Below are 26,191 nucleotides of genomic sequence, written 5' to 3'. Positions count from 1 at the left end.
ATACCCTAATATTCTATCAAAGACATTCTAAAAAAAGTATTTGGTATGCTCAAGGAGGAGGTATAGTCAAGATTTTCTGTTGTTCTTTTATAGCTAGAAAGTTTTTCCTGAAAACATAAATTGCCTCTTGAGGTCTGCCCCATTATACTAACATTAACATTTGGAGCTGCTAAGTATATTATATTGGCCAAATGTTACATTACCATAGCATATTTCACTCAGTGTTTTAATAAAGTACCATTTTTCTTCTAGCCACTATTAATTTTCACTATACTGTTCTGTTTCTTTGATTGCCAATGTTTTAATTAATTTAGCAGCCTGCCTGAGGGTTTACAGAACAATCTGTGCATACCAATGGAAAACCATCTCTAAATGAGGCATGAATGTGTAAGCTGCCTGAGTCACAGCCTGAAATTAAGTAAGTAAATGCCATGCTTCCTGCTCTTAATAAGTGCATTCATTAAAACCATAACCAGTTTTCAACATTCACCATTTCTGACCTCGGTGGGAAAAGAATGGCCAGAAAAAGGTTTTAAAAATTATGCCCCAGACAGAAAGCAATGACGACAGGCCCCCACTGACCTATACTTACTTTCGCAAAAGCCCCACTTTTCATCTGCCTTGTAGTCATAGGTTGTAGCACACCACAGTCTGCCATCTTCTCGCCCATCGGATGTACATTCATCATATTCCTTATCCAGGAAGAGAAAAGGGAAGTGGCAAGGCTCCCCATGTGCTGTGCCTTCAATGGCGGTCAAAGCTTGAAAGATTAAAAAAAAAAATCTAAACACGAGCAGCTGTAGTTAGTATTTATGGATATAACACTATCAATATCAACTATTAAACTGTGAAGATGAAGATTAAATAATTTTCAATGGGGAATATAAAAGGGCTAGGAATGATTTTTTGAAGGCTGATTTGAGGATGAATCAACATGGCAAGACTGGCCACCATCTGTAACTAGGTAAGAATTTCTAAGAGTCTTGAGATATAATAACTTTATAATGTTAAGTCTACTGTAAAACTCCTGCCTGGCTAGTGAGTAAAAAATGAGGCAAATGCATCTGAATCAGTTTCATTGCTCAGCACTACTTTTTCCTATTTAATTGATGAAAGTCAATTTCCTTAATAAAATACAGGGAAAAGTTATATAGCACTTTTCCCCCAGGAAAAGTTAATCACTCACTTGCTCCTCTGCGATCCTACAGCACAACAGCTTACTTATCAAACATACTAAGGTCTTTTCTTCACCATCCTCTAGCTCCCACTAGACTTTGAGCTTGTTAAGGGTAGAGAACTTATCTTTAATTTTTCTTCGTTTCAAGTATCTCTTCAGGGCTAAAATTATGCCAGATACTGGAAGTGAGATGGAATGGTGGTCTTTGATATACAGAAATCACTGCCTTATGTGTTAAGAGTTAAACAAAAGTATGATCCATGCTATGGAAAGTATCCCCTGTAAGAAACTGAGATTCAAACTAAACCTTGAGCATATGCAGAAAGAGGAGTGGATGAAAGGTTGCAGGGTGGGGTGGGGAGAAGTATTTGTGTAAAGAATCAAATAAAAGAATATGGCACAATAAAGAAAATTAAAAAGGAGTTCAGCAAAGCAGAACATGCAGCACTAATGATAAAGTGGAAAAGAGGATAAAGAAGCACAAAGAATCCAGACTAGGGAGGTCTTGCCACATGTCATTAGAGTTTGGACTTTATCCTGAGAATAATGGAAACTCACTTAAGAGTTTTAAGCCGAAGCTAAACTTACATTTTAGTGAGAATGGACAATGGAATGGAAGGAAGCAGTCAGGATGTCAGGTGACTAGTTTAAAAGTTGTGATGGTAGTCTATTTAAGAGGTAGCGATGGCCTGGAGGGAACAATGGTGTGCAAGAAGTAGATGTACTCAAGTGCTGCTAAGAAAGTAGGTATGATACTACTTACTGACTGACTAGATGTGCAGATGAGAGAAGAGTCAAGAAAGTTTCCAAGGTATTAGGCTTCTGTAAATGAGTAGATGGCTGCCCTTACTAAGAAAGAGGAGTAGATTTCTGGGTAGGGATGAAACAGATCAGGAGAGAGACAAATTAAGCTTTGATCCTGCTACAAAGTAGCTATTAAAAACAAAACATCTCTTTAGTTATAGCCAAAGAGAAATTTCTCCAGTTTACTGATATACTTGAAGCCAAGAAGTACAAGCAAGAATGAGTAAGAAGTACATTAGAGGCCCACAGGCCCAGGGCTGAACCTAGAACCATTCATGGTTTCAGTGTGAATACATGTTCATGTGCACTGGTTGCTTTAGAGCTTAACAGGTTCTGGAATCAGAACATCTGATTCAAATCCACCAGTTCCTGTTGCTTAGAATTATTCACAAATTGAACCGAAATAACACATATAATTGCTATGTAAGGAAATAAAGAATTCAAGAGATGGGAAATGCTATTACTATTAATGGCACGCCTGCTCTGAAAGGCTAATAAGTATATGCTCCTTTCCAGTGCAAAAAAGAATACACCCTAAGATATCCTATTTCCTAAGAACATTTTCCTAAAAATATTTTCAGTAGGTTTACTACTAGGTAAACATCATTCATTACCTTGGTCAATACTGAACAGAGGCAAATATCTGTCCATGTTTTTAAAAAATGACCTTTAATGCACTGTACCAGCAAAGCAACTTTTAGCAACAACCTCAGAGGGGTCATTTTGACAAGGATTTGAAAGAGGCACTCCTATCATTGCTACTACATACAAACTGGCTTTAGAGATAAATTATCTGTAAATTAATAATACATTATCTGCCGTGTGTAAACTTGAATTTCAAATTAAATAATATACAATGGTTTAAAAGAATCAGTATTTCCTATCATAGAGATTTTTATTTATAAAACAAAGCTTATCATTAAGAATTTTAATTTGCTGAAACAAACTTTGTAAGTGGTTCAAATTTATGAATGAATTCTCTTTCATGAGCTGGAACCATGCAGAAGAAAAATTAGAATGAATCACAAGGTTTTTGAAAACAAAAACCTGATTGAGCACTAACTTAAGCAGAAAGAACCCGTTTTCATTAAGCTAGTGAAAACTGAATTTTGATCAGTTTTCCAGTTATTATTAAGTAACTAGAAAAACCTCTATCAATTATTTTTCCCAAGCAAAATCACAATATGGAAACTGCTACTGCCTTTTAAACTTGTTTTAAAGTCTTCCAAAAGTTACTGACTGGGACTTTCTAGTTTAAAGGCAATTATCTCAAGTAAAAATTCCTCACAATAGTGTTAACTTCAGTTAATCTTTTTCCCATGGAGAAATTCTACAAGAATTTCAAAGATATCATTTGAAAAAAGTCAGTCACAAAACCAATCACCAGTTTTAAAGCAATGGTAATCATGGCTCTGGCATAATAAAGCTGATTTGATTATGCAATATAAGTTAATGATAACCAGGAATCAAACCTGACATTTAAATGAAAGGGGAAATAAATCAACTGTGCAACTATATGTAAAAACTCCCATTTCCTGGATAAGGAATACTATTTTGACTACACAATAACAACACAGGATTATAATCTATTTACACCTTGAGAGTAAGATATTTAACTTATGGTATATAAGAGTGTAAAATAATGAATCGCCTGCTTTATATTTAATCTAGTAGAAAATTGCTCTTGCAAAGTTCATTTAAATCATTCAAGAAAACTAGAAAAGATAAACAAAACAACAGGAACAAGCCCAAGTCTGAAATCATTCAGTGCTGGCCAGAGTACTAGTAAATAGGGATCGATGGGAAGAAGATATATTAGTAAAACGTCTTAAAGGAGGTCATTTAAGTAATATCTACTAGAATTCGAAAGATCCTATCATTAGATCCCATTTTTTTCACTTGTAGGATACTTACAGAAATGATATATACGAGAGAGTATCTACACAGATTATAATATTAAAAACTTGGAACCAAAAAAATCAAAGGTCTATTAATAGGAAACTGGCTTTATCAACTCTGGTGAATTCATAATAGGGAAAGTCCAGGCATCAACATGGCTGGAATCAAAGGTCACGAGACAGTAATGTAGACAGAGCACAGGAGCAAAGGTTGAGTTCTGGTGCAAGCTTCTGTTTCAGTATCAGGCAGATTCTAAGGAACCAGCAGCCAAGTGAAGAAAACATTTATGTAAAATGGAAACAGTACTGGTGAGGGGTTAGAAAGATGAGGACCAAGAACTGAGCAGGTATCCAGCAATTAGAATGTGAATGGAGCAGAGTATTTAGAGTTAGAGGAGGTGGGGCCTCTATGGAGCTGGATTAGAGAATTGATAAGAAGTGAAAAGTGAATGAATACAGCCAACTCTTCCCAAGAATAAAGGAAGAGAGACATGGTTGGTTGCTGGAGACTGATTTGAGGCGGGGAGGCTTTAGTTCTTAAAATGTAAGATATTATAACATGTTTGAACAGTGATGAAAAGAATGGAAGACAGAAAAATGTAAAAGGGACTAGAAATTGCTTTAGGCTGAATGAGATACCCTGGGAAGACAAACACTCACACTTCCCCATCATTTTTAATAAGAAAACCAAAACAAGACCAAAAAAGTTAACTGCCTGAAAAGTTATCACCTCAAGAAAACCAGAGACTAATGAGACTAATATTTAAATGAACGGATTTTGAGTAAAGGAGATTACTCTCCATAATATAGGTGGGCCTCATCTAATCATCTGAAGATCTTAGTAGAACAAAGATTGACACCCCCTCTCCTCCCAAGAGCAAGAGGAATTCTCCTGCCACACAGCCTTTGGTTCTGTTTCTCTAGAGAATTCTAACAAATACAGATTGTACTAAGTGAATGATTTACAATGTGATATTTTCTTTTTTTTTTTTTAATAGAGGCATGTTTTATTTATTTATTTGTTTGTTTGTTTGTTTTGTTTATACATGCACTGGGTACAGTCAGAAGCGCGGGAGGGTGAGAGAATTCACCAGAGCCAGAGCGGGGAGCAGAGCAGGCAGAAGGACCGAAGTACACTGCTGAGGGGAGCAGCGGGCGGCAGGAGAGGTCTGCGGGCCATGTGGGACCCTCCTCTGGTGGCTGGGGAGCAACCGGGGATCGAACTGGCGCCGCAGAGGCTGCGGGCAGCTTCGCAACCCAGCGCTCAACCGCTGCGCCACCGGGGAGGCCCAATGTGATATTTTCACTTAGCATTGACATTCTTCTAGGTGGCAATTGGCTTACTATTCATTCTTATCCTCTTCCCTTTCTCTAGAGCTAGGGGTGACCAAATGATAGTTTTAGTAATTCTACTAGTGACTTCTGGGGAGACTCCTGCTCTTCTGGTGCAGGCACCACTGTTTCCTGAAGACCTAGGACCTGGGTTGCAATCACTAACAGGTTTGACCACATGGAACAAAACATGAGGATAAAGTCAATTTACTAAAGAGGCTGAACAGAAGAGAAGTCAGCACCCTTGATGGTTCAAACCCTGAATTGCCTAATCATGGAGATCAGGTTATGTGAACATTTACTTCTGGCACTGTTTGATGGATTTTCTGTTATTTGCAGCAAAACATGCTCCTTTTAAAACGACTGAGTAGGGCCTCCCCGGTGGCGCAGCATATTGAGAGCAATGCTGTGAAGCTGTCCACAGCCTCTGCAGCGAGGGCTCGATTCCTGGCCAACCAGGGAGCAACCCACATGAAGAAGCAGACCTCTCCTATCTCACCCACTGCTCCCCTCAGCAGTGTACTTTGGTCAATCTGACTGTTCTGCTCCCCACTCTGTCTCTGGTGAATCCTTTCAACCTCCCACACCTCTGGCCTGTACCCCAGCTGTTGTTTATATAAAAAATAAATCTAAAAATAAGTAAATAAATAAAATGACTGAGTAGTCTATAATAGGAAATACTACTATGAAATCATTTTCTTCCTGGTGGCTATTTAATTATTCATTTTCAACAAATAATAAACAGGAAACAGTTAATGCAACAGGCACGACTGTTTGCTTCTAAAAGGTGGGCCTTTGGCTGGCATGTGGAAACTTGGATTTGGGGAGGGTGCATACCAATAAAAGTATCTCCCTTAACCAATAAAAGTGACTCACTGTGCTGTAACTATTTGTACAAAAAATGTGGTTTATATGGAACATCTCCTTTCCTTCTAGGAGTATATAATTTTGATATACCCATGCTAAGCAGAGTGATTACATGACTACTATCCCAGAAAAATTCCAGACACTAGGTCTCAACTGAGCTCCCCTGTAGGTAATATTGCACATGTGTCATACCAATTTGTTGCTGGGGAATTAAGTGGTCCTGCCTGATTCCCCTGGGCCCGTGAAAACTTGTACCTTGTTTCCTTTGGACTTTGCCCCTGCCAATTTTGCTTTGTATCTTTTTGCTGTAATAAATCATAGCTGTGAGTTCAATTATATGCTGATATAATATATGCTGATTACTGTCATCCTCCTAGCAAGCCATCAAACCTGGGAATGGTCTTAGCCATCAGCTGGCATTAGAATTCACTAATGGAATTCAACAGAACAACCCTGACGCACTAAATTATGGTGAGAGCATTGTTTGGGAAAAGGGTATTATGAACCTTTGGTAACCAGATGGGTATGGAATTACACATGGTATGTGGCAGCCACTGAGCTGCTTTTTATTGTGAGAAGTCAAAAGTTACTTGCGGAATTTGAAGATCCTAGCTCCAAAACCAGGAGAGTGGGCTTGATGGATTCACCAGCTGCTTTTGGCCACGCTAGCCTTTGGTTTTTATTTTCTCTCTACATGAGAGAAGAAAGAGCCCTGAATTTCCAAGATGAGTAGCTCCAAAATATTAAAAAGTTTTCACTGCTCTCTTCCCTGAGTCAGAGTAGAAGGAGAGGTTAAACCAGGTTCCAAGAATGGAGCAAAATTTTAGATAAGCTGGAGGTAAAAAAGGAGGGAAGAAAGACTCCAGCATTTTTTTTCCTCGCCCATGCTCCTCTCTTCCCCAGCATTCCAGCCTGCACCTTACCCGGCAGGTGTGATGTTAACAGTGCCACTGAACTGACCACTAGGAGTCTGAGGGAATTTGCAATGAGAAAGAAAAAAATGAAAAAATTTTAAAGTGGCTTTGTATTAGGTGGCTATTTCATCTGGATAGATGGTAAATACTGATACAATATGTGAGATTTCTTATCCCATCATGTCAAAGGAATCACGCTGATCAGGGGAACTGCAGTAAAAAAGAAATGTTAATGGGACATAGCTTCCTTGCTCTATGTAGCCAGTTAGTGAGTTGAAATTTAAATTCTAGTACTGGAAACTGAACAAGTCTCTGTAACTGATAATTTTTTGCTATGAAAGATATGGATTTTTCCTTATTGGAGTCTCTGGAAATAAGGAGACAGTAAGAGAGGTGATCCACAGATGGAGATTTTCAGCCTGATATGTGCTGTGTGTTTGCGAGGGGGTTGTGATGTGAACTTGACTGACAAGACAAAAAGGGCTCAGGATAGCTGGACTTTGGTCCTGTCCGATCTCACCTTTGCTGCTGAGGAAGTCTCTGGTTTTTAAAAATTCTGAATCCACAGAACTTGATTCTAGGCTGCCTGGACTTGATTCTAGGCTGTCTAGTACAGGCTTGCAGCATCAGCTGCACGCCACCAAAAGCAGCCACAGGTGAGATAAACAGAATTCAGACTCTGCAAGCTCGGTACATGGGACACGCTCAACTACAAAGAAGTAATGGATGCCTTGCTGCACTGTGTTGGGTAAATGTCCACAGGAAAGGGCTTGTTTTTTGATGGGACCATCACAAATCAAGCTGTTAAAGGGCGACATATTTCTGATAGAGCCAACTGCATTCTTAATCTGTGATGATTGCTTGAAGCTCCAACTCGGGAGAGCAGGCATCAAAGGGACTATGACCTTCTCACTCTAATGGTCAGGTGGGCTCACCTCCAGCCTTTCTGGAGGTCTCTCACTGCTGCTAACTCCGTGTATCTGTCTCTCCTGTTTAGTAACGACAGCGGGTCACCTGACTGCGTCCTTCACCTTTCCTCTGCTGCACACACCTCAGGACAATGTAACTATTCAGTGCAGCCATCTTCAGAAAGGGGGTAACTTTTCTAAGTTGCTCACTGTATACAAATCAGGGTGAAATGGGTGTGAGGTAATGCAAACCAATTACAATTTTTGAAAATTCAGGATTTTCTCCTAATTCCTGAACATGATACCTTTCTGGTTTGGTTGTGTAAAAATGTTATTTTGTGAAGACGTTTTACCCCTCTTGCACACAACCCTCCCAGACAAAAGGTCTAGATAGAGGATTGGAAGTGCAATGAAGGAGAGAGGGCATTAATGATCTTTACTTTGTCAACGCTATTTCTAGAAGCTTCTCTCTCTTCCTGAAGAACTCTTGACAAACTTTGGCAAGTTGTCGAGAGTGCTTTGAATTCAGACGGCTGAGCCCATAATCATACCTGATAGGACTAACTGAGGAAGCAGAAGTAGTCAAGTCCCTGCACTTTCTATGTTAGAAACTTCCAGATGTTGTCCACACTTGCGAGGTAACAGACAACAAAACCACTGGAATTGACTGCAAATCCCTCTGAAACCAAAGACTATAACCAGACTCTCATGATGAGAAGCCACATCACACCATCTGACCAGCGGGTGTCTTGCTTGGGGCACCTCAATGACTGAAAACTGTTTCTAGGTTGCCAGGTGTGCCCTTACTATCACTGCACTGCCTCAGCACTGGAAGGCTTTCAAATCAGCTTCAACTTACTGGCGAGAGCTGTGCCGAGCCTGCATGAATACGTCAGGTCAGATAAAAAAAAGATTAATACGGAAACTTAAGGAGGAAGCCTGGCTTTCTAAGACCTTTAAGATTAATAGGATTTGTTAACTGACTAAGCCCAGAACCTGTGAAGAGCATAACTGAAATCAATACTGGAGGTTGGTCTCCCTCTGTCTGGGTTTTATTAATAATAACTCTGTTGTAAAGATAACTGAATGACCAGGTACAGACTGTACAAGGAGAATTAATACAATAGGCCTGAACTTCTATCCTTGAGAAGACCTGCTTACAAAGTCAGCCCATACCTGCGAACTGAGATTTTGGGAGGATACACCTTAACCATTCAGAGTGGCTCAACCCAACTGTAAAAACAACATGGTTTATGCTGAACACCTGCTTTCTTTCTAAGAGTCTGCAATTTTGGCATGTGCTAAGCACAGAGTGCCTATGGCTATACCACTAGACTCCATTAAGAACTCCAGGGATTAGTTCTCTAATGAGTTTCCCTAGTAGACAACATTTCATGTGTGTTGTTGCGACTTGTTGCTGGGGGAATTAAGCATATTAAGCGTGTGTGTGAAATGTCTGAGTGAGAGAGCATGAGGGAGCAGAAGCGAGAGTGTGTAAGTGTATGTGTGGGGGGACGGGGAGAGGGAGGGAGTACGCACATGCGGGAGAGACTGATTCCCTGGGGACAGGACCCTTGCAAGCTTTGTACCTGGTTTCTACCAGACTTCATAAGCATATACCTTTTCCTTCATTGATTTTACTTCATATTCTTTTGCTGCAACAAATCACAGCTGTAAGTAAAATTATATGCTGAGCCCTGTCAGTCTCCCTAGGGGATCATCAAGCCTGGGGTGGTGGTCTTGGGGATCCCTGACACAATAAGGGTGAAATGCTCAAGAGACAGCCAAGAAGGTGAGAGTGGCTGGAATCATGTAAACGAGAGTGGCAAAAGATAAAATCAGAGACACGAGGATCTTGATTATGAAGGTTGTTTTGATTTTACTGTGACAGGAAGCCATTGGAGTCTTCTAAACAGGAAGGAGGATCAGTCTGGCTGCTGTTAGGAAACTGACCATAGGGGGTCAAGGGTAAGCAGGAAGCCCAGAGAGGAAGGTCTTAGTTCTAAGACTCTTCAACTATTCTTGGGTAGTTTAGAAACTGCTCAGAAAAGAGAAACTTATCTTTAAGGATGAGTGAGTATTTATATTTGATAGATGGTTTTGGGCAAAGGAGGTAAGGATGATACTCCGAGTGGGGAGAGTTTGTGCAAAGATCCAGAGGCATAAACTGCATGATGTATTTGAAGAACCATTATGGGTTAAGAGATGCCAAAAAAAAGGATGCTTTGGTGGGGAACTGGGGAAGATGAAGTTATAGAAACCAGCAGGCATATGGGACATCATATGTGCATCATATTAAAGGGCTGTGAACTTCATCTTGCAGACAAACAGGGAGATAATGAAGGATTATAAATAGGGGAGTTATAAGACTAAGTGTGGGTTTTAGGAAGATCAACATGGTGCTGCTGATATGAATGAGAAGTTGATAAAATATAGAAGTAATGGTTACAATGTAGTTGGAACCACATATGCAAAGTAATTTATATGTAATTTATGCTACATTTTATATAAGCATGTAAGCCTTTTCAAGTATTAATATTAAAAAGTATAAATGAAAAGGAAAAAACGAAGTAATTATTAAAAAATGAAAATAAACTGGGGCCTCCCTGGTGGCGCAGGCAGTTGAGTGCAGTGCTGTGAAGCTGTCCGCAGCCTCTGCAGCATCGGTTCGATCCCCACCAGCCTTGGAGCAACCCACATGGCGAACAGACCTCTCCTGTCTCGCCCGCTGCTCCCCTCAGCAGTGTATTTCGTCAGTCTGCCTGTTCTGTTCCCCGCTCTCTCTCTGGTGAATCCTCTCACCCTGCCACAGAACTGGCCTGTACCCCGGCTCTTGTATAAATAAAAATCTTTTTTTAAAAAAGAAAATAAACCCAAGCAAATGAATTCAAATTTTTATAAAATTTGTTGGAGTAGCCATAGAGAATTATACATGTGATTTTAAAACACCATATTATTATAAATCCCTAGTAAAATCTATATTAAGAACAAAAGAACCATAAAGAAATCTTAAACTGGGGTCCCTGGTGGCGCAGGGGGTTAAGCACCACACTATGAAGCAATCCACAGCCTCTGCAGCATGAGTTCGATCCCCGGCTGGCCAGGGAGAAACCACATGGCGCGCAGACCTCTCCTGCTGCCTGCTGCTCCCCTCAGCAGTATATTTCATCAGTCTGCCTGTTCTGATCCCTGCTCTGTCTCTGGTGAAATCCTTTCATTTCCCACATCTCTGGCCTGTACCCTAGCTCTTGTATGCATAAATAAATAAATTAATTAAAAAAACAAAAAAGAAATCTTAAACTGGATTCAGCCATCCCATTGTTAGTAGTTAAGGTTGGTAATGTTATTTTGCAACTAATGCATAATATATGCATATATTATATATACATACATTGGGTTGTCAGAAAAGTCATGATGTATTTATGGAAAGATGAGTCATGACTTTGCTGACAACCCAATAGAATAAAGCAATATAAACAATATCATTAGGTATCAAGTTTTTCAGACTTGGGGAAAGGAGACACAAATATAAAAGGAAAAGAAATAAAGATTTTGGTGGGTGAAAAGGGCGAGCAACAGAACTGCAACACGGGCCCTTTTTGCTGCCCAGGAAATAGAAAAGTGATAAGAGAAACATAACAACAAGAACCTGTCTGGCATCTAAAGGCTTTACTACCCAGAGAGCACCTACTTATGGAATCCTGTATCAGGACAGACTTGGTATGTCTAGACTGCTAACCGTAGTGTGCGGCATATTTATGAGGCGTGACTTTCTGTATCATACAAGGTATGTAGCTATCACAGAATAAACTGAAGACATTTCATATTTAAAATGGCTCCTTTTAGTGGAAGTGACAATCCATATACATCACTTAGTGGCCTCGTATGTTAAATTCTGGGTCAGAGCACATGCTAGGAGGCAAGAAAGGATCTGGGAGCAGCTTTGACAGTCAAGGACTTCTCCACAGACTGTGTCTTGTGCTAATTGTGTCTTGAATATATTAGTCAAGCTTGACACTGGGTAAGATCTCTGATTCTTGGGAGTTCAACTTGCCAATCCTATTCTTTGTGTTATCTCACCTCTGTGTTATCTCACCTTTGTGTTATCTCATTTAATATTTAACTTGAACTAGAAATATCAGTTTGAATGAAACATTTCCTAACCTTATTCATCAAAAAGACCTATTAGTAATGACAACACAGTTGCAATGCATATCCCTGGTGCCTAGACTATGGTATCTATATAAAATTTCCCACTAAAAGGAATCTAGGTTTCTTGGAGAAATAGCTGAGATTCATTTCAGGAAATGCTAACATGAGTTTGGGACATACTATCCTGCCTTAAAAGAAAAAAAGTTATATATATTTATATATCTATCTAACATATACCTATATCTCATATATATATAAAGCAATATATATTATATACCTATATAGGTATATATATTATATAAACCTAAAAAGGTTTAAAAGTCAGCTATGGTTAGTTAAAAGAACAAAGGAATAAACTTAATGGCCAAAATGGGATAATGTGAGTAATGAAAAAAGAGTAATTACAAAAGAGTGAAGCATAAATATATGAAAACCCATGGATTTGTAATGATGCTCAAAAGCAAAAAGCAAAGCAAAGAAACAAGCAAACAAAACATACTCATCAGTCTTCTCTGGAGGTTGCTAGGGCACCACATCATCACTTGAAAATATTTCAAGGAAAGAATCTAGCATTTATCATCCTCTCCCTGTATGGATGATACTTCAGTAATCAAATAGTTGATGCAGAAAAGCTCTTTATAAAAGAATCCAGATAACAAATGCAAGGGCATTGATAAATTACAAAGTCACCACTTTGTAATTAATGCCTAATGAAATAATGGATCCAGACAACAAACAAAATGGTTGCCACAATTTCTAAACAAAAGGCCAATGAGGATCTTTCAAAGGGCTGGGTCAGGCTGTCACCACCCAGCCTCACTGATCAATCACGAGAGTAGAACAATCAGGCAAAATATGCCTTCCAATGTAATGTAATATATAAAATATTCTCAAACAGAACTAAATCTACCCCCTCTAGTACTAACTTCCAGTTTATAGAATGTACAGCAGAGAGCAAAACAATTTAAACAACATTACAAGGATATGACTAGCAGATACAGAATGTGGGAAATTGTATAGCAAAAAGGACATTATTTCATTAACAAATAAATGACACGTAAAAACTAAGGAGGGGAAATGTTACAGATGAAGAGAAACATAAGATCTTAGTTTAGATACAAATTCAAACAACCCAATCTAAAAAAGAGATTTGAAAGAATTAGGAAAACTGTATAACCTGGTTTTGCGGCAATAAATTCTTACTTTTAGAGATAGCATACACATAGGCAAAGCAATGTGGAATTTGATTTGAAATATTCTGGAAAAGGAAAATAAGGAGTAAATGTGTGTGTGATGATAAAGCTAAAACAAGAAGGCTGATCGTTTTGAAGCTGGTGATGGTAGGTTGGGGCCGAAGTAATGTTCTTTTGTGTGGTTTTGGAAATCTCCCTAATCGAAAACAAACAGGAGTAAATCACATTATTTGGGCAAAATTTGAAAGTGGTATATATAATTGGCTGATATACATAAAAGGAGTAGTTTCAAAAGAAGTAAAGGGAATTTTTCTGAAAAACAATTTAGAAGTATGTATCAAATGTCTTAAAATTTTACATTTATTTTAAAAAGTCTTAAAATTTTACATTTATTTTTAAGAATTCTAAGGAAATTTTCACAGATGTGCACAATGAAATCTCTGATCTTCTAGAACAAAACACTAAACAAACCATTTCTATGTCACATTCACATACAAAATTGCTTAAAGCCATTAATTATATGGAAAAATGTTCATGATAAACTGTTCTGTGCAAAATGCAGGCTATAAAATAGTATGTACATTTTGATTTAATTCAATCTTCTTAAAAATATTCATACATCTAGAAAAAAGCCTAATTGTATCTTCATTATATAAACAGCTGTTATTTCTAGCTAAGATTAAAGAAATTTAAAAATAGGATTTTCTATTATGAGGACAAAGTATTTATAATAAAAATTATATTTTTAAAAGTTCCAACCTGATCAATTCCCAAGAGTGGTTTAATAACACAATTTTTAACATTATTCCTTTGTAATAATAAAGGCCAGTACGTGGTGACACATGAATAATTAATTTTTTAAAGCACAGGTATGAGATCAAATTTTAAATTTAAAAGTACAGGTTGGTAAGAAGGTTAAGTTAGCAGAGGATTAAAGGTTAGCTAAGTTTCAATTGGAGAGGGATAAATAGCTGAATCAAATTACCTAGGAGGACTAAAAAGGCTATTGTAGTGAAAATCCTAATACAATTCTAAAAAGAACCAAAGAAGCATGTTAGACAATTCCTCCCATGAGTTTCTATTCTGTGTAATACTCTGACAGATTATTAGATACTGAAGTTCAGTATCTATAAGATATTAATATAATGTTAAGAATGTTAAGATATTAATATAATCCAAATTCTATTTTGCTTTTGAATTCCACTTACATAATTTGGGTCAAATTTGTTAAACGAGTAACCCTGGTACATTAAAATCTAGAAAATCCTTTGAACTAAACTCTATACATGGTCAATAATTAATAAAACTGGACAATTTGAACATTTTTCTATGTTTGTTTTAAAATTTCAGTCATTTGCATCCTAAAACAAGCAAAAGCAAAGAAAACGTTTAGACTACCTGATTTCCGTACTTTCGTTGGTTCTTCATAGTCCTTATTTTCAGGGTTTGGAGATTCTAGAAAGCTAATTTCTTCTGGGACACTCTGCTCTTCTTGATTCCTGAGGCTGTCCTCTTCTTCTTGAATAGGTGATTCCAATTCTGATTCTTCTGAATCAAGGAATATCTGACCAGCAACTACTCTGCCTGCTGTGCTGTGATCCTTTACCGATTCATCAGATGGCAAAGCGGTCTGAGAATAAAAAGCATTTCATATTCAATAGTACCAAGACTCCCTCCAACATAATTTCATCATTTCTTTTACTAATCTAGAATATCTCTTTTAGCTGTACCATACTTGCTCAACTCCACAGACATTGGAACACATTCATCACATGCCTCCATTACCTGCCCAATCCTGACTGTTTCTTTGAATTTCACCTGAAATGTAATTTCCTCTAGGAAATCTCCCTTCATGCCCAAAGTCTGGGTTAGGGTCTACATGCTCCCAACCTCTTCTATTTCTCTTATGACAGCCCTGTCTCTAACTTCCTGTTTCTTATCTATATTTCCTCTAATCTAGGGATCAGGGGATCAACACAGCTTGGTCTCCTTGGATACCAATAATCAGCCTTATTCAATCTATCAACTAGTTTAAGTGGATGAACTCCACATATCTTTGTTTTGTTTTAGAAACTGATATAAGTGGAAACAAAGAGCAGGGGTTATGTTTTCAAAACTAAAAATGAAGTCAATCTCTCATCAGGCAGTACAAATGTCACCTCCTGAGGTTCTTACACATATACAAATACACACATAGTTCAGACAGCACATTCAAGTTGAAATCAAATCTAATAAATAACAATTATGATGAAAATACTTACTATTCTCTCTCCCCGTAGATAGTGATTTTTTTTCCCCAGAAGAACTAGAACTAATATTGATAGTAGCTATCTTTTTAAAATCCAATTCTGTTGCTCAAAGGATGTAAATTTCATATGCTTTCCAAGATACATAACTCATGCTTTTAAACTGGGCATTAAATACTGGTCAATGCAAATTTCAGTACACACCTTGGAATCTAAGGATTCATCCTGGCTGCTTTCTTCATCTATAAAGGAATTTTGAGACAATTTTAGTTATCTTTTTTGTTGGGAAATCAGTTATTATTAAATAAAGCATTCGGTAAGTACAACAAATAATAATCAGACACTGGATTAAAAAAACTAGAATTACCTAAAAAAAAAAAATTGGTTGTATTTAGCCACTGTTCAGAAAAGGTTAAGTCAAGGAAGAAAAGGGGTTTGAGGATAGTTTTTCTCTTTCTCCAGGAAATACATTAGCCTCACGTGTTACACAAGTAGGAAGAAGACCCATCACCACCAACAGTAAAAATGATACTTCTTCAGAGAGCATCTGTAGGGTAAGGTAAAAGTATCAGGCTTTTCTGCCCTCCCGCCATTAGGATAGATGAGGGAACCTGTGGTCCTGAATGCATGCCTGATGGCGGGCACCTGAAGTGGGTACACCTGGGCTGAGAGACTGAGTTTATAAGGGCGGCATCACGGTGACGCCAGCAGAAGCCGAGAAGCCAAAAGCAGAGAAACAGAGAGAACGCAGGAGAGACCAGAAAAAGTGGACTTGCCCCCCAGCATCCCTACCTGCCATGTACCGGGTAAATCCCAATAAAAGCCTGAAAATCCACCGAGGTCTCTAGGACTCTCTCCTCCTTTACCCGGTCTGCATGGGATCATAGAAAACCTGCTCCGTGGCCTGTCCTGCCCTACAGCATCCAATTCCTCTGTATATATTTAGTCCACAACTGAGGAAGAGTTACTAAATTTATAAAATTACATCTCTGCTTCTCTGGTTCAGGATCCAACCTATTCTTTCTCTCTGCTCAGAATCTGGAATTATACTAGTTTATTTTAGTACTGGTTAGCATTTCATTGTTCATTAAGACTACTAAAGATGGAAGCGAAGGATTATTATTTGACAAAGTTGCCAGATGAAGTTATGTAGGCTCTGTGTTCTACTTTACTGAAGAGATAACCAGATACAGGTAAAAGGCAGCATTGTACTAGCACATAATCATTCACGTGAAATGTATTTATTAAGAAATCAACAGCTTTGTAATTCAATAAACCATGATTTCACCAACTACTTATACCTTTCTGCCAATTCCTTTCAGCTTCTTTGATTCTGTCCTATTTAATTTTCCTTATGTTATTCTTTTTGTTTTCTAGCTATTCTCTTCCGGCTATTAGGTATTCTTTTTCCTGCTTTTACTATTAACACATTCAACAACCCACTGACCAAACATGTTTGAGCTTTGTGATCTGGCCAGTTTTAAAGAAAAACTGTTCAATAATCTCTGTTTCCTTCTTACTCTTAAAGTTACCTTATTTTATTCAAGAGTGAGCTTAATTATTCCATGTCCCATTAGCTATGTGAGAAATTAACCAGTAGACAAAATGCTATAAAGCCGTGTGGCTTTTTACTAGAAAATTTAGTGTAATAGTTGCCAATCGTGTTTACTTCATATGGTTATATTCTTAACATTATTCATAACTTGCAGTTCTCAAAGTATAACAACTTATATTATCAAAGTATCCAGCTAACCTTAAGAAGTATGACCAAATCATCATGCACAGAACTCTAGTTTACAGTATTAATTCCTTTGGAATATTTGAAACAACCAGTCTGCTAAGTGAGGTTTGCCATATATGAAAGTGCTGTCAATTCAAATAAAATTTGAATTGAAGTGTTATTCACATTTACTACTTTCAGATGATCTTCCAAATAGGGGTTATGTCTCCTGAGTGGGCATAAGGAAGGTAGAGTGTATACCAGTGCCCGAACTAAACATTTAGGTAGTGATGTCAATTTACAACTCTTCCTACTAACCTCTTCACAAGTACCACCCAAAACCCAACTTCTAATATATGGTTGAAATACCATTCTCAGCAAATCTTTGGATAATGGAAAATATTCATCTCTATTTTATATAAAAATTGTATGTGTAAATATATTTAATCACAAATCTTACCTAGGTTATATATCAAGAGCTGATAATAAATGAGTGAATGTGTACTGTATATGTATACAAATGTTGAAATTTAAGATTAGCTGATATGGTAAATAACAGACAACTATAAATAAATTTTAAAATATGCAGCTTTGAGATTACCACAAGCTGTTAGGCATCAGAGTAGCAAAAAGTGTTTCTAAACTCCAAGAGACAGGAGAACTTGTGACATCAGAGTTATTTCATGTGAATTGCATCATGCTTGCTTTCTCTATCCTATCTTCACAAACTAGGCACCTGTACAAGGTTACTGATAAGAGAATTCTTTCTCATTTACTAAACTGGGAAAGCCTGCTGTGTATGTTAGTCTTTAAAGCACAGCTATTTTCTTTTCCAAACTGATATATCCATTCGTATAATACTTTTAAAGAAGTAGTCAGGTAAGGACTAAAGACGTTAAAATGATGCATAAGTAAAAAGCAATGACTAGTAAAAAGCAAAGACTAATGATTTTATCAGAACACAGCTATCAAACAAGAAAAAAACACAAAGGGATTTCATGAAGAGTTACAGACTTCTCAAGAATATCACTTCTGAAACATAATGGCTTCTATTACTTCAGTAATCAAGCACCTTCCTTTGAAAAGACCAATTTTTATTTTTACAGTATCCGCTAAAAAAACTGAAAAGAACCATCTTTTCTGGGAAAAGTCATCATTACTCTCATTTTCCCAATTCTTATACAAATTAAACAGACTGATCTATGTTCCAAGAAAAAGTCTAAAAAGTTTGGTGAAGAAAGGCCAGACATTCTGTCTTCTGCTTTGCCATTGAACGTGTGCAGATCCTATGATACTCTTGATTCTAACTGCTCCAAGCCTGAGCGTGGAGAACCAGATCCCAAGCCTGGCTTCATGACATACTAATTTTATACACAACGTCCATTATCACAAGCTTGCTCACCCTCCATTTTCTCAATTTGTCAAAAGAGGATAATACCATCTGCTGTTGACTCACAATACCGTTTTGGGAACAAAAGAACAATGAAATCAAACATCCCCTACAGTCTGAAATGTACTTTTTGAATATATGGTATTAATATAATTATTACCTGAAATACCTAGCAGTGGACCTAATTTAAAAGACTCTGCAACATTGTTTGGCACAAAGGGAAAAAAGTAAATCATCTGCCTATTCTTACACCAAAATAAGAAAACAAGTATTTCTAAGTGAAAAAGTTAGTCTTTTTTTGCACTTAGTTATGTTGAGAAAAAGGAGAAATCCTTTAAAAATCTTTCTTTAGTCACAGAAAAAAACCACATTTCTAATAAAAGTATATTTTACATGTCTCTACAACCAGATACTAGATTATAACTACTACCAGGTCAAAATTCTCTTTATTGGCTTATTGTAGTCTCTTTGCCAATGAAACTCAACCCGGTAACTGCTAATATTCAAGCTTCCACTAACACAAAGTTATAATAAAATATTTGTAATAAGAGCAAATCTTTAAGTCTAAGCTTTAAAAATGAGTCTGACAGCACATTAATGAAGCAATTTAATGAAGAAAAGAGCCAACTGAAAATTCACGTACTTAGTTTATAAAATTTTATATCACATAAATGTCAAGTTATATCTGAACTTCATGTGAGCACAGTACTACTTTCACTACCTGTTAGCACATATATCTATATAGTTTTAGTTCTAGCTAAGTAAGGTTTTCGCCTCCACCAGAGAAAATGTTTGGACATAGTTTAACTATGATGGGTATCAGAGCAGTTATTTCTTGAACCTAATCCTTTGTTTACATCCATATGACCCTAAGATTTATCACTTTAGCAGTGATAGTCTTCTATTACAACATCCTCAGAATCTCAACTTCTGATTAAATCTCAACTTCTGATCTCCAAGTATCATCTCCACTGACGTGGAAATCAAAATACCTAAAATCTAGTCAAAGGAAGATGCTAAAAATGTTTGCGAACTTTAATTTTCTTTAAATTTTGAAAACTGAATTCAGAGGGATAGGTTCCATGTTCTTAATAAATCTCAAACGTTAGTGTTAAGACTCACTTGTGGAGCCTCTCAAACTAGAGATACCCCAACCTGTTCAGGACTTAAAACTGCATTTTAATCAAATCTTCAAGAGGAATTCTGAGGCAGGTCCTGATGCAAAGGTCCACCAGGTACTCACCTCTTTTGATCAAATAACTGCAAAGAGTTCTTCAAGAATTACATAGAAATTTAAAGTCTGGCCATTTAAAGTCTGATCATGAGAACAAACCATTCACTAAAAGGGGTGGGGGTGGGGGGAACTGCAGACCTAAAAGCATAATGTTGGCATCAAAGTAAGACACATATGCTTGTTGCTTTTGAAAAGATATCTCAAACCACATTATGGAAAGAATTTTAGGTTCAGATCTCCTAATTTAGAAGCAGTATGACGTTATGGCATTGACTTACAACTAGGACAGATAATTTGGGGATTTAAATAACCATCTGGGAAATTTTCTGCTGGAAAAGAGAGTTGACATTTATACTCTGCCTTGTTCCAAAAAAATTTAAAGCCACAGACAGCTGTCTTGTAACTGAAATTGATTAAAATCCAAAACCTTTATTGGACCAATTGTTTTTTTTTTTTTTACCAACACTTAGAAACACTCTCAAAATAGAAGCTTTCAGACATAAAGAAAAACAATTTTCAGAACCAGTGCATAGAGCCACTAATCAGAAAATCAATTCAGAGGCACAGGGTTTCCTTCATCTAAATACAAAGTTCAAAGTAGGTGCTATTCGGTTTAAATTTATAGGCAAGAAGGTCTTCGCAAAAATTATCAAATCGTCAACAAACGTGGCACAAGGGATTAAGACACAACCTATGAGGCTCACCGCAGCCACTGCAGCACAAGTTCGATCCCAGGCCAGGGAGGTGACCCACATGGAGCAGCAGACCTCTCCTGACTAGCCCGCTGCTCCCCTCAGCAGTGTATTTCGGTCGATCTACCTGTTTTGTTCCCCACTCTGTTTCTGGTGAGTCTCCTCACCCCCCAAAACTCTGGCCTGTACCCCAGTTCTTGTGCGTATAAACAAATCTTAAAAAAAAAAAAAGTGACAAAGGTAAACGTGACTTTCTCAAGTATTTCTTAAAAGGAAGGTAAGAAGTGGGTGCCATCACATCACAAATCTTCATTTTTTTAAACCAGCAGAGGCCAGGGTTTAGCTCAGGGGCCACGCGAACCCCTCAAACCCCTGTCAACATCCAGGTCGTGACGGGCCAGGGACGGTCCAGGGCTGTCAAGATCTTAACTTACAAATTCCCACTGCAGGGTTCAGACCCAGGCAGCACGCAAGCTGCGAGTCGAGGAAGCTCCGAGAGGGCTCCTGTGTCACGGTGGGTCCACTCCAGCTCTGGGGTCACGTTCCCAAGGGGTCAGCTCCTTATTCGAGGGGAGTCCTGGAAAGTTTGCTAAGCGGGGAGAGGTGTCGCGGGGTGACCGCTCCTCCTTTTCCTCCCTCTCTCCTTCCCAAGCGCCCCTCCGGAGCAGGCCGGCCGCAGCCCCAAGACTGCCAGCGAGCGACAGGCCAGTGCCTGGGGGGGCCGCACTCCGCGGGGTCCCCGATCGCGCCCCCCCCGCCCCCGGCCCTGCCCAGCGACAGGGGCCGTGGGGGGCGGTGGTTCCGGGCCTCCAGCCCAAGGGGTGGATACTGACCCGAGGACGCCAAGGGCGAGCCCAGCAGCACCACACAGAGCAGCAGCAGCAGCCCGACCCGGTCCAGCATCCTGCTCTCCCCGCCGCCGCCACCCCCTAAGCTGCCGCTTTAGCCGGTGCCGCCACCGACTCAGCCGCCGACGCCGCCTCGCCACAGCTCTTCCTGCTCTGGTCTCCGGCCTCCGCCCCTTCCCAGGCCTCCCTGCCCCAGCACGCAGCCAATCCCCAGCCGCCGCCGTGCGCCCCTCGCCCAATCGCCGTCGTCTTCCCGCCCACCTTGTTGCTCCGCCCCCGAGGTCAACTATTGGCCAATCATTACGCGAGATTCACACACTGGCTTTTCCGGTTGGACCACGGCCTCACCGACATGGCCCCAGCTAATTGGTAGCTCCGAAGTTCAACCATTCCGGAATCAGAGCGTGAGGGACACGGAGACTACAAAGTCACCCCAGGACTACAATTCCCATAATGCACTCCACGGGCCCTCGCTGGGCGTGTCCTCTTGGGAGGCGAGATTTACAAGAGCTGCTGGTTGGTGAAGTTAAAATAACTCAGTCAGTGAACACCTGGGCTCGAGGCCACGTAGCCACAAGGTTTTTTTTTTTGTTTTGTTTTTGAGCTAAAATAAATATTAAGAAACACATAAGGTTAAGAGCTTGTCATGTGTCAGCTCCTAGTCCTCGTAGTCTTATTTAGGCAATTTGAATTGGATATAGTGATTTGAACACTGAGAAATCGACAACAGCTAGACCGATTTGAGATTTTTTTTTTAACTTTGATAAAACAGTACCTTGCATAATGAAACCAGGATGCAACTCACTACCTGTGCTCCTTTCCCGACAATACAGAAGACAATAAACTCCACCCAATGCAGATCATTTCAATGCCAGGATTCTTTTTCTCCAGGGCCACCAGATAATTATCTGCTGGAAAATGTGCCAACAGCCTTTGCAGAAACTCTTTCAAACCCTTGTCCTCATCCTTCTATTTTTGTAAGTTCCATTGTTGTCTTTGTTAACTAGGTTCAGGAGTCCAAGTTTGTGTGTTTGGAGGTAAAGGTGACAGTCATTGCCTTGCAGAAATGGGCTAGTCTTGTGCATTAAGTACCAGGGAAGCCGGCTCCGTCTGGATAACAGAGCAGTGGCTGTTATCCTGCCTTTTCATCAAAGTGTGTTGTTTGCTTTCCCACCCACAGTCAAGTCTTAGATCTGGGACTGAGACAGCCTAAATTCAGGATTTTGGAAAAGTCTGCATTGGCTGTATATCTTGATCCATCTGCACATTTGTTTTCCTTCTTCTTTCATAGAGAGTCTTCACTTTCAGAAAGAGGATTTAAAAACCTACTGTTCCCCATTCACACTGGAGGAGATAAAGGAAAACTCATGTTCACACACACACAAAAGGTATATTTTGTCAACTATTAATACTGCCTCCTTGGTACTCATCTCTATTTCTGTCATGCACAATGTTTCCTTGGAGTTCCTCTGATTTTAAATCATAGGGCAAAATCTGGTATGTTCTGTTTTTAGTAAGTTCTTCTGTCCATGTTGAGCATAAGAGCCTAATAATTTGAACCATATTTACTCTTTTATGTGACCGGTGTTCTCTTTCTCACTGGAAACTTCCCTACTGACCTTCGTTTTCTCTTACCTGGCAGATGCACCTGAGAATTAGCCACATCCACCAACCTCACCCTCTTTTCCCTCTAACTTTAGGCAAAATATCAGGACAAGATTAATTTTTCTTAACCATTGCTTCCCCATACTTACTCAAAAATCTTCAGTGACTGTCTTTTTCATTGAATCAAAAAATATTAGACATCTGACAATATAGAAACTTGTCCTGGCAGTTCTACTTACTTGGGGAAGTGCTGGAGAAGAAACTTCAGCCTCCCACAGAAGGAGCAGTGATTGTCTAATTGATAAACTTGAAGAAAGTTCACTGCTTAGCGAAGGCTCTTTTTTCCATCCTTTTCTTTACATAGTGATGTTTATATTTAATGTCCTGTGCCAGGTGCTACATGGACAAATTCCCACTTCTTTTTCATTGCTTTCCTGTTCTCCACATTAGCACAATCTTGCCTTCTCCTGGGTCCCTGTGCTCTCTTTTCACTGCCACGGCTTCCTTTTAGCCCCAGTGTTGCATTGACAACACTGCGCTGACAAATGGGGATTGTGGAGCAAGCTGTGCAATGCATGGTGTTGCTGAAAGAGCAAGATCCTGGCCTTTTTATTCTTAGAATAATCATACAGCCTCAGTTATGTGGTAAAGGAGGACAAAGATAAAAGGGAGGGGTGAAACTAGAAAATGTGCATGTCATCTGTAGTTTCAGGGGTCATGAGTCTGCCCCCCAGGCACTTCTCATCTGCTGATGACTCAGTGTTGTGATTGAAATCAAGCCTTAGATCCCCAGCCATGATTTCAATCTTATCAACAAGGCATTCCACTGATCAGTTTCTGGGGTCTCCTGTTATACATCAGTCAACTGCCTCCCCTTCCCCTTTGTTCCCGGTCATACCTCTTGATGCATACCCTTTCCAGGGTGATCAAGCTTTCCGCTCTTGATTGATCTGAAAGGCATCTTTTAGGGTTAGGCTCCTATAATTGAGTGACCAGGCAGTTCTGACCTTGTGAAGGAATGCAGAACTGTAAGTAACAAAAATGGTGGCCAAAAAAGCTGCTTAGGATTGGCAGACCAACATCCTAGTGCTGTCATCTTTCCTCATTTTTTTTTTAAATATTTATTTATTTATTTATACAAGCACTGGGTACAGTCAGAAGCACGGGAGGGTGAGAGAATTCACCGAGCCAGAGTGGGGAGCAGAGCAGGCAGAAGGACCGAAGAACACTGCTGAGGGGAGCAGCGGGCGGCAGGAGAGGTCTGCGCGCCATGTGGGATCCTCCTCCGGTGGCCAGGGAGCAACTGGGGATCGAACCGGCGCTGCAGAGGCTGCGGGCAGCTTCGCAACCCAGCGCTCAACCGCTGCGCCACCGGGGAGGCCCATCTTTCCCCATTTTACTTGCATTTCATCTTTTCTGATCAGATCAATCCTTATTAGTCTGCATGATATTAGGTATCTATAAAACATTCATAGTCTTGCCTTCTAAATAGATTGTAAACTTGCTGAGGTCAGAGACAATGATAGAATGTGTCAGTATATACATTAGGCTTGCCACTTATCAGCAATAGATAATTATTTATTGCTTCATAGATTCTACATACCTACATTTTCAACAAACTTGCTATCTACTATAGGTTTAATATTAAAGTATCTTACAGAGAAATATTAAGAAGTATTTACAAATCTATTATATAGGAAATTTACTTCACTCCTCTGTACATCATCTGTAAAATGGGTATATTAACAATACTGTCTTCACCAAATCTGTTTGGAAATTCAAAACAGATCATCAGGGGAACGTTGTCTTTATTACAGAATGATCTACAAACATTATTATTTCTTCTTGATTACTTGCTTGGGGCAAAGCAAACTGAAAATTTAGTTTTTTATTGAAACTAATAAAATTAATTTTTCGCCTTAATTTGAAAAGGGTTTAGAGATGCTAAAATTATTATCTTTAGCCAGCAATGAGTACTTTATGTGAGAATGCTCACAGGACCTTGACTTTCTTAGGAAATGCCAATCCAAAGCAGGTCTAGAATATGGTATAGAAAAGTCAGGTTTATTTTATCTACTTGCTACATTGCTTGAGGATTAATAAGTGAAAAGTTTGTGAATTCTCTGTGGCCTTATCCTGCTTGAGCATACATTCCTCAGGGTTTCCTGCCAACTGCCCTATTAAATTATGTACTCACTCCACCTGTACGAGATACTACTATTATTAATTAATTCACACACTGCTTTAATATTTATTCAGCTGTTTGTACTCTGTCCATTTAGTCCTTATCAGTGTTCTAGATCATTGTCATAGTTTCCAAGTTGCAGAAAATGTGTTTGCTCTGCATCACAACACAGCATAGGACCCAAAGAAAGTAGATAATAAGTACTTTTTTATACAGATGACATTGATGTGAACTTATTGTATTGAAATTCATCAAGCAATCAGTAAATACTGAGAACCTCCAGAATGTATTGAAAACCTAGATTTACTTTTCTTTTCTCCTAAGGATGGTAAGATAATAACTCTGAGAATGGAGGGATTGTCACTAACTTTAGTCAAGTATATCTTTTCTGTGCTTTTCTTCCATATGTATTTGAGTTGGCATGTGCACAAGCTGCCAGCCCTGCGTCAATGTGTCTGCCAGGGCAGGATTAGGGAGCGGCAAGAAGCCTGATATTTCTCCCTCAGGGCTTAGGGAAGAATATACCTTCTTTGTGGTATATTAAAACCTTTATTCTTCTGATTCTTTTTCATGATTAAATAAGAACATAGATCCTTGCACCATAGGTAAGATAAAACCTGGCATCAGGGCCTCCCTGGCGGTGCAGGTGGTTGAGCGCAGCTCTGTGAAGCTGTCCGCAGCTTCTGAAGCACAGGATGGATCCCGGCCAGCCAGGGAGATACCCACATGGCACGGCAGACCTCTTCTGTCTTGCCCACTGCTCCCCTCAGCAGTGTATTTCGGTCGGTCTGCCTGTTTTGTTCCCTGCTCTGTCTCTGGTGAATCCTTTCACCCTCCCACGCATCTGGCCTGTACTCAGTTCTTATATAAATAAATAAATCTTATTTATTTATTTATTTATTTATTGGGGAGCAGCGAGCGAGACAGGAGAGGTCTGTTTCACCATGTGGGATTCTCGCCCACTGGCAGGGATTGAACCCACGCTGAGAGGCTGCGGACAGCTTCACAGTGCAAAGCTCAACCGCC

At 39.2% G+C, this 26,191-nt stretch overlaps 1 protein-coding gene across 1 annotated transcript in view; it reads right to left on the bottom strand.

Annotated features, from left to right (window-relative positions):
• SEL1L (SEL1L adaptor subunit of ERAD E3 ubiquitin ligase) overlaps positions 1 to 21,537 on the bottom strand; it is a 44,985-nt gene extending 23,448 nt beyond the window's left edge. The window contains exons 1-4 of the mRNA XM_037503752.2: positions 21,361 to 21,537; positions 15,696 to 15,733; positions 14,644 to 14,875; positions 593 to 760 (exon numbers count right to left, since the gene is read on the bottom strand). Coding sequence (XP_037359649.1) covers positions 593 to 760; positions 14,644 to 14,875; positions 15,696 to 15,733; positions 21,361 to 21,430 — 508 coding nt within the window. The 5' untranslated portion in view covers positions 21,431 to 21,537. The remainder of the gene's footprint in view (positions 1 to 592; positions 761 to 14,643; positions 14,876 to 15,695; positions 15,734 to 21,360) is intronic.
• Between the last annotated feature and the right edge of the window lie 4,654 nt (positions 21,538 to 26,191).

Source organism: Talpa occidentalis, unplaced genomic scaffold (genome assembly GCF_014898055.3).
Source record: "Talpa occidentalis isolate TD23 unplaced genomic scaffold, MPIMG_talOcc4v2.1 talOcc4.11, whole genome shotgun sequence".
NCBI lineage: Eukaryota > Metazoa > Chordata > Mammalia > Eulipotyphla > Talpidae > Talpa > Talpa occidentalis.
Note: the sequence above shows the minus strand (reverse complement) of the source record. Positions and strands in the feature narration are given on the sequence as shown.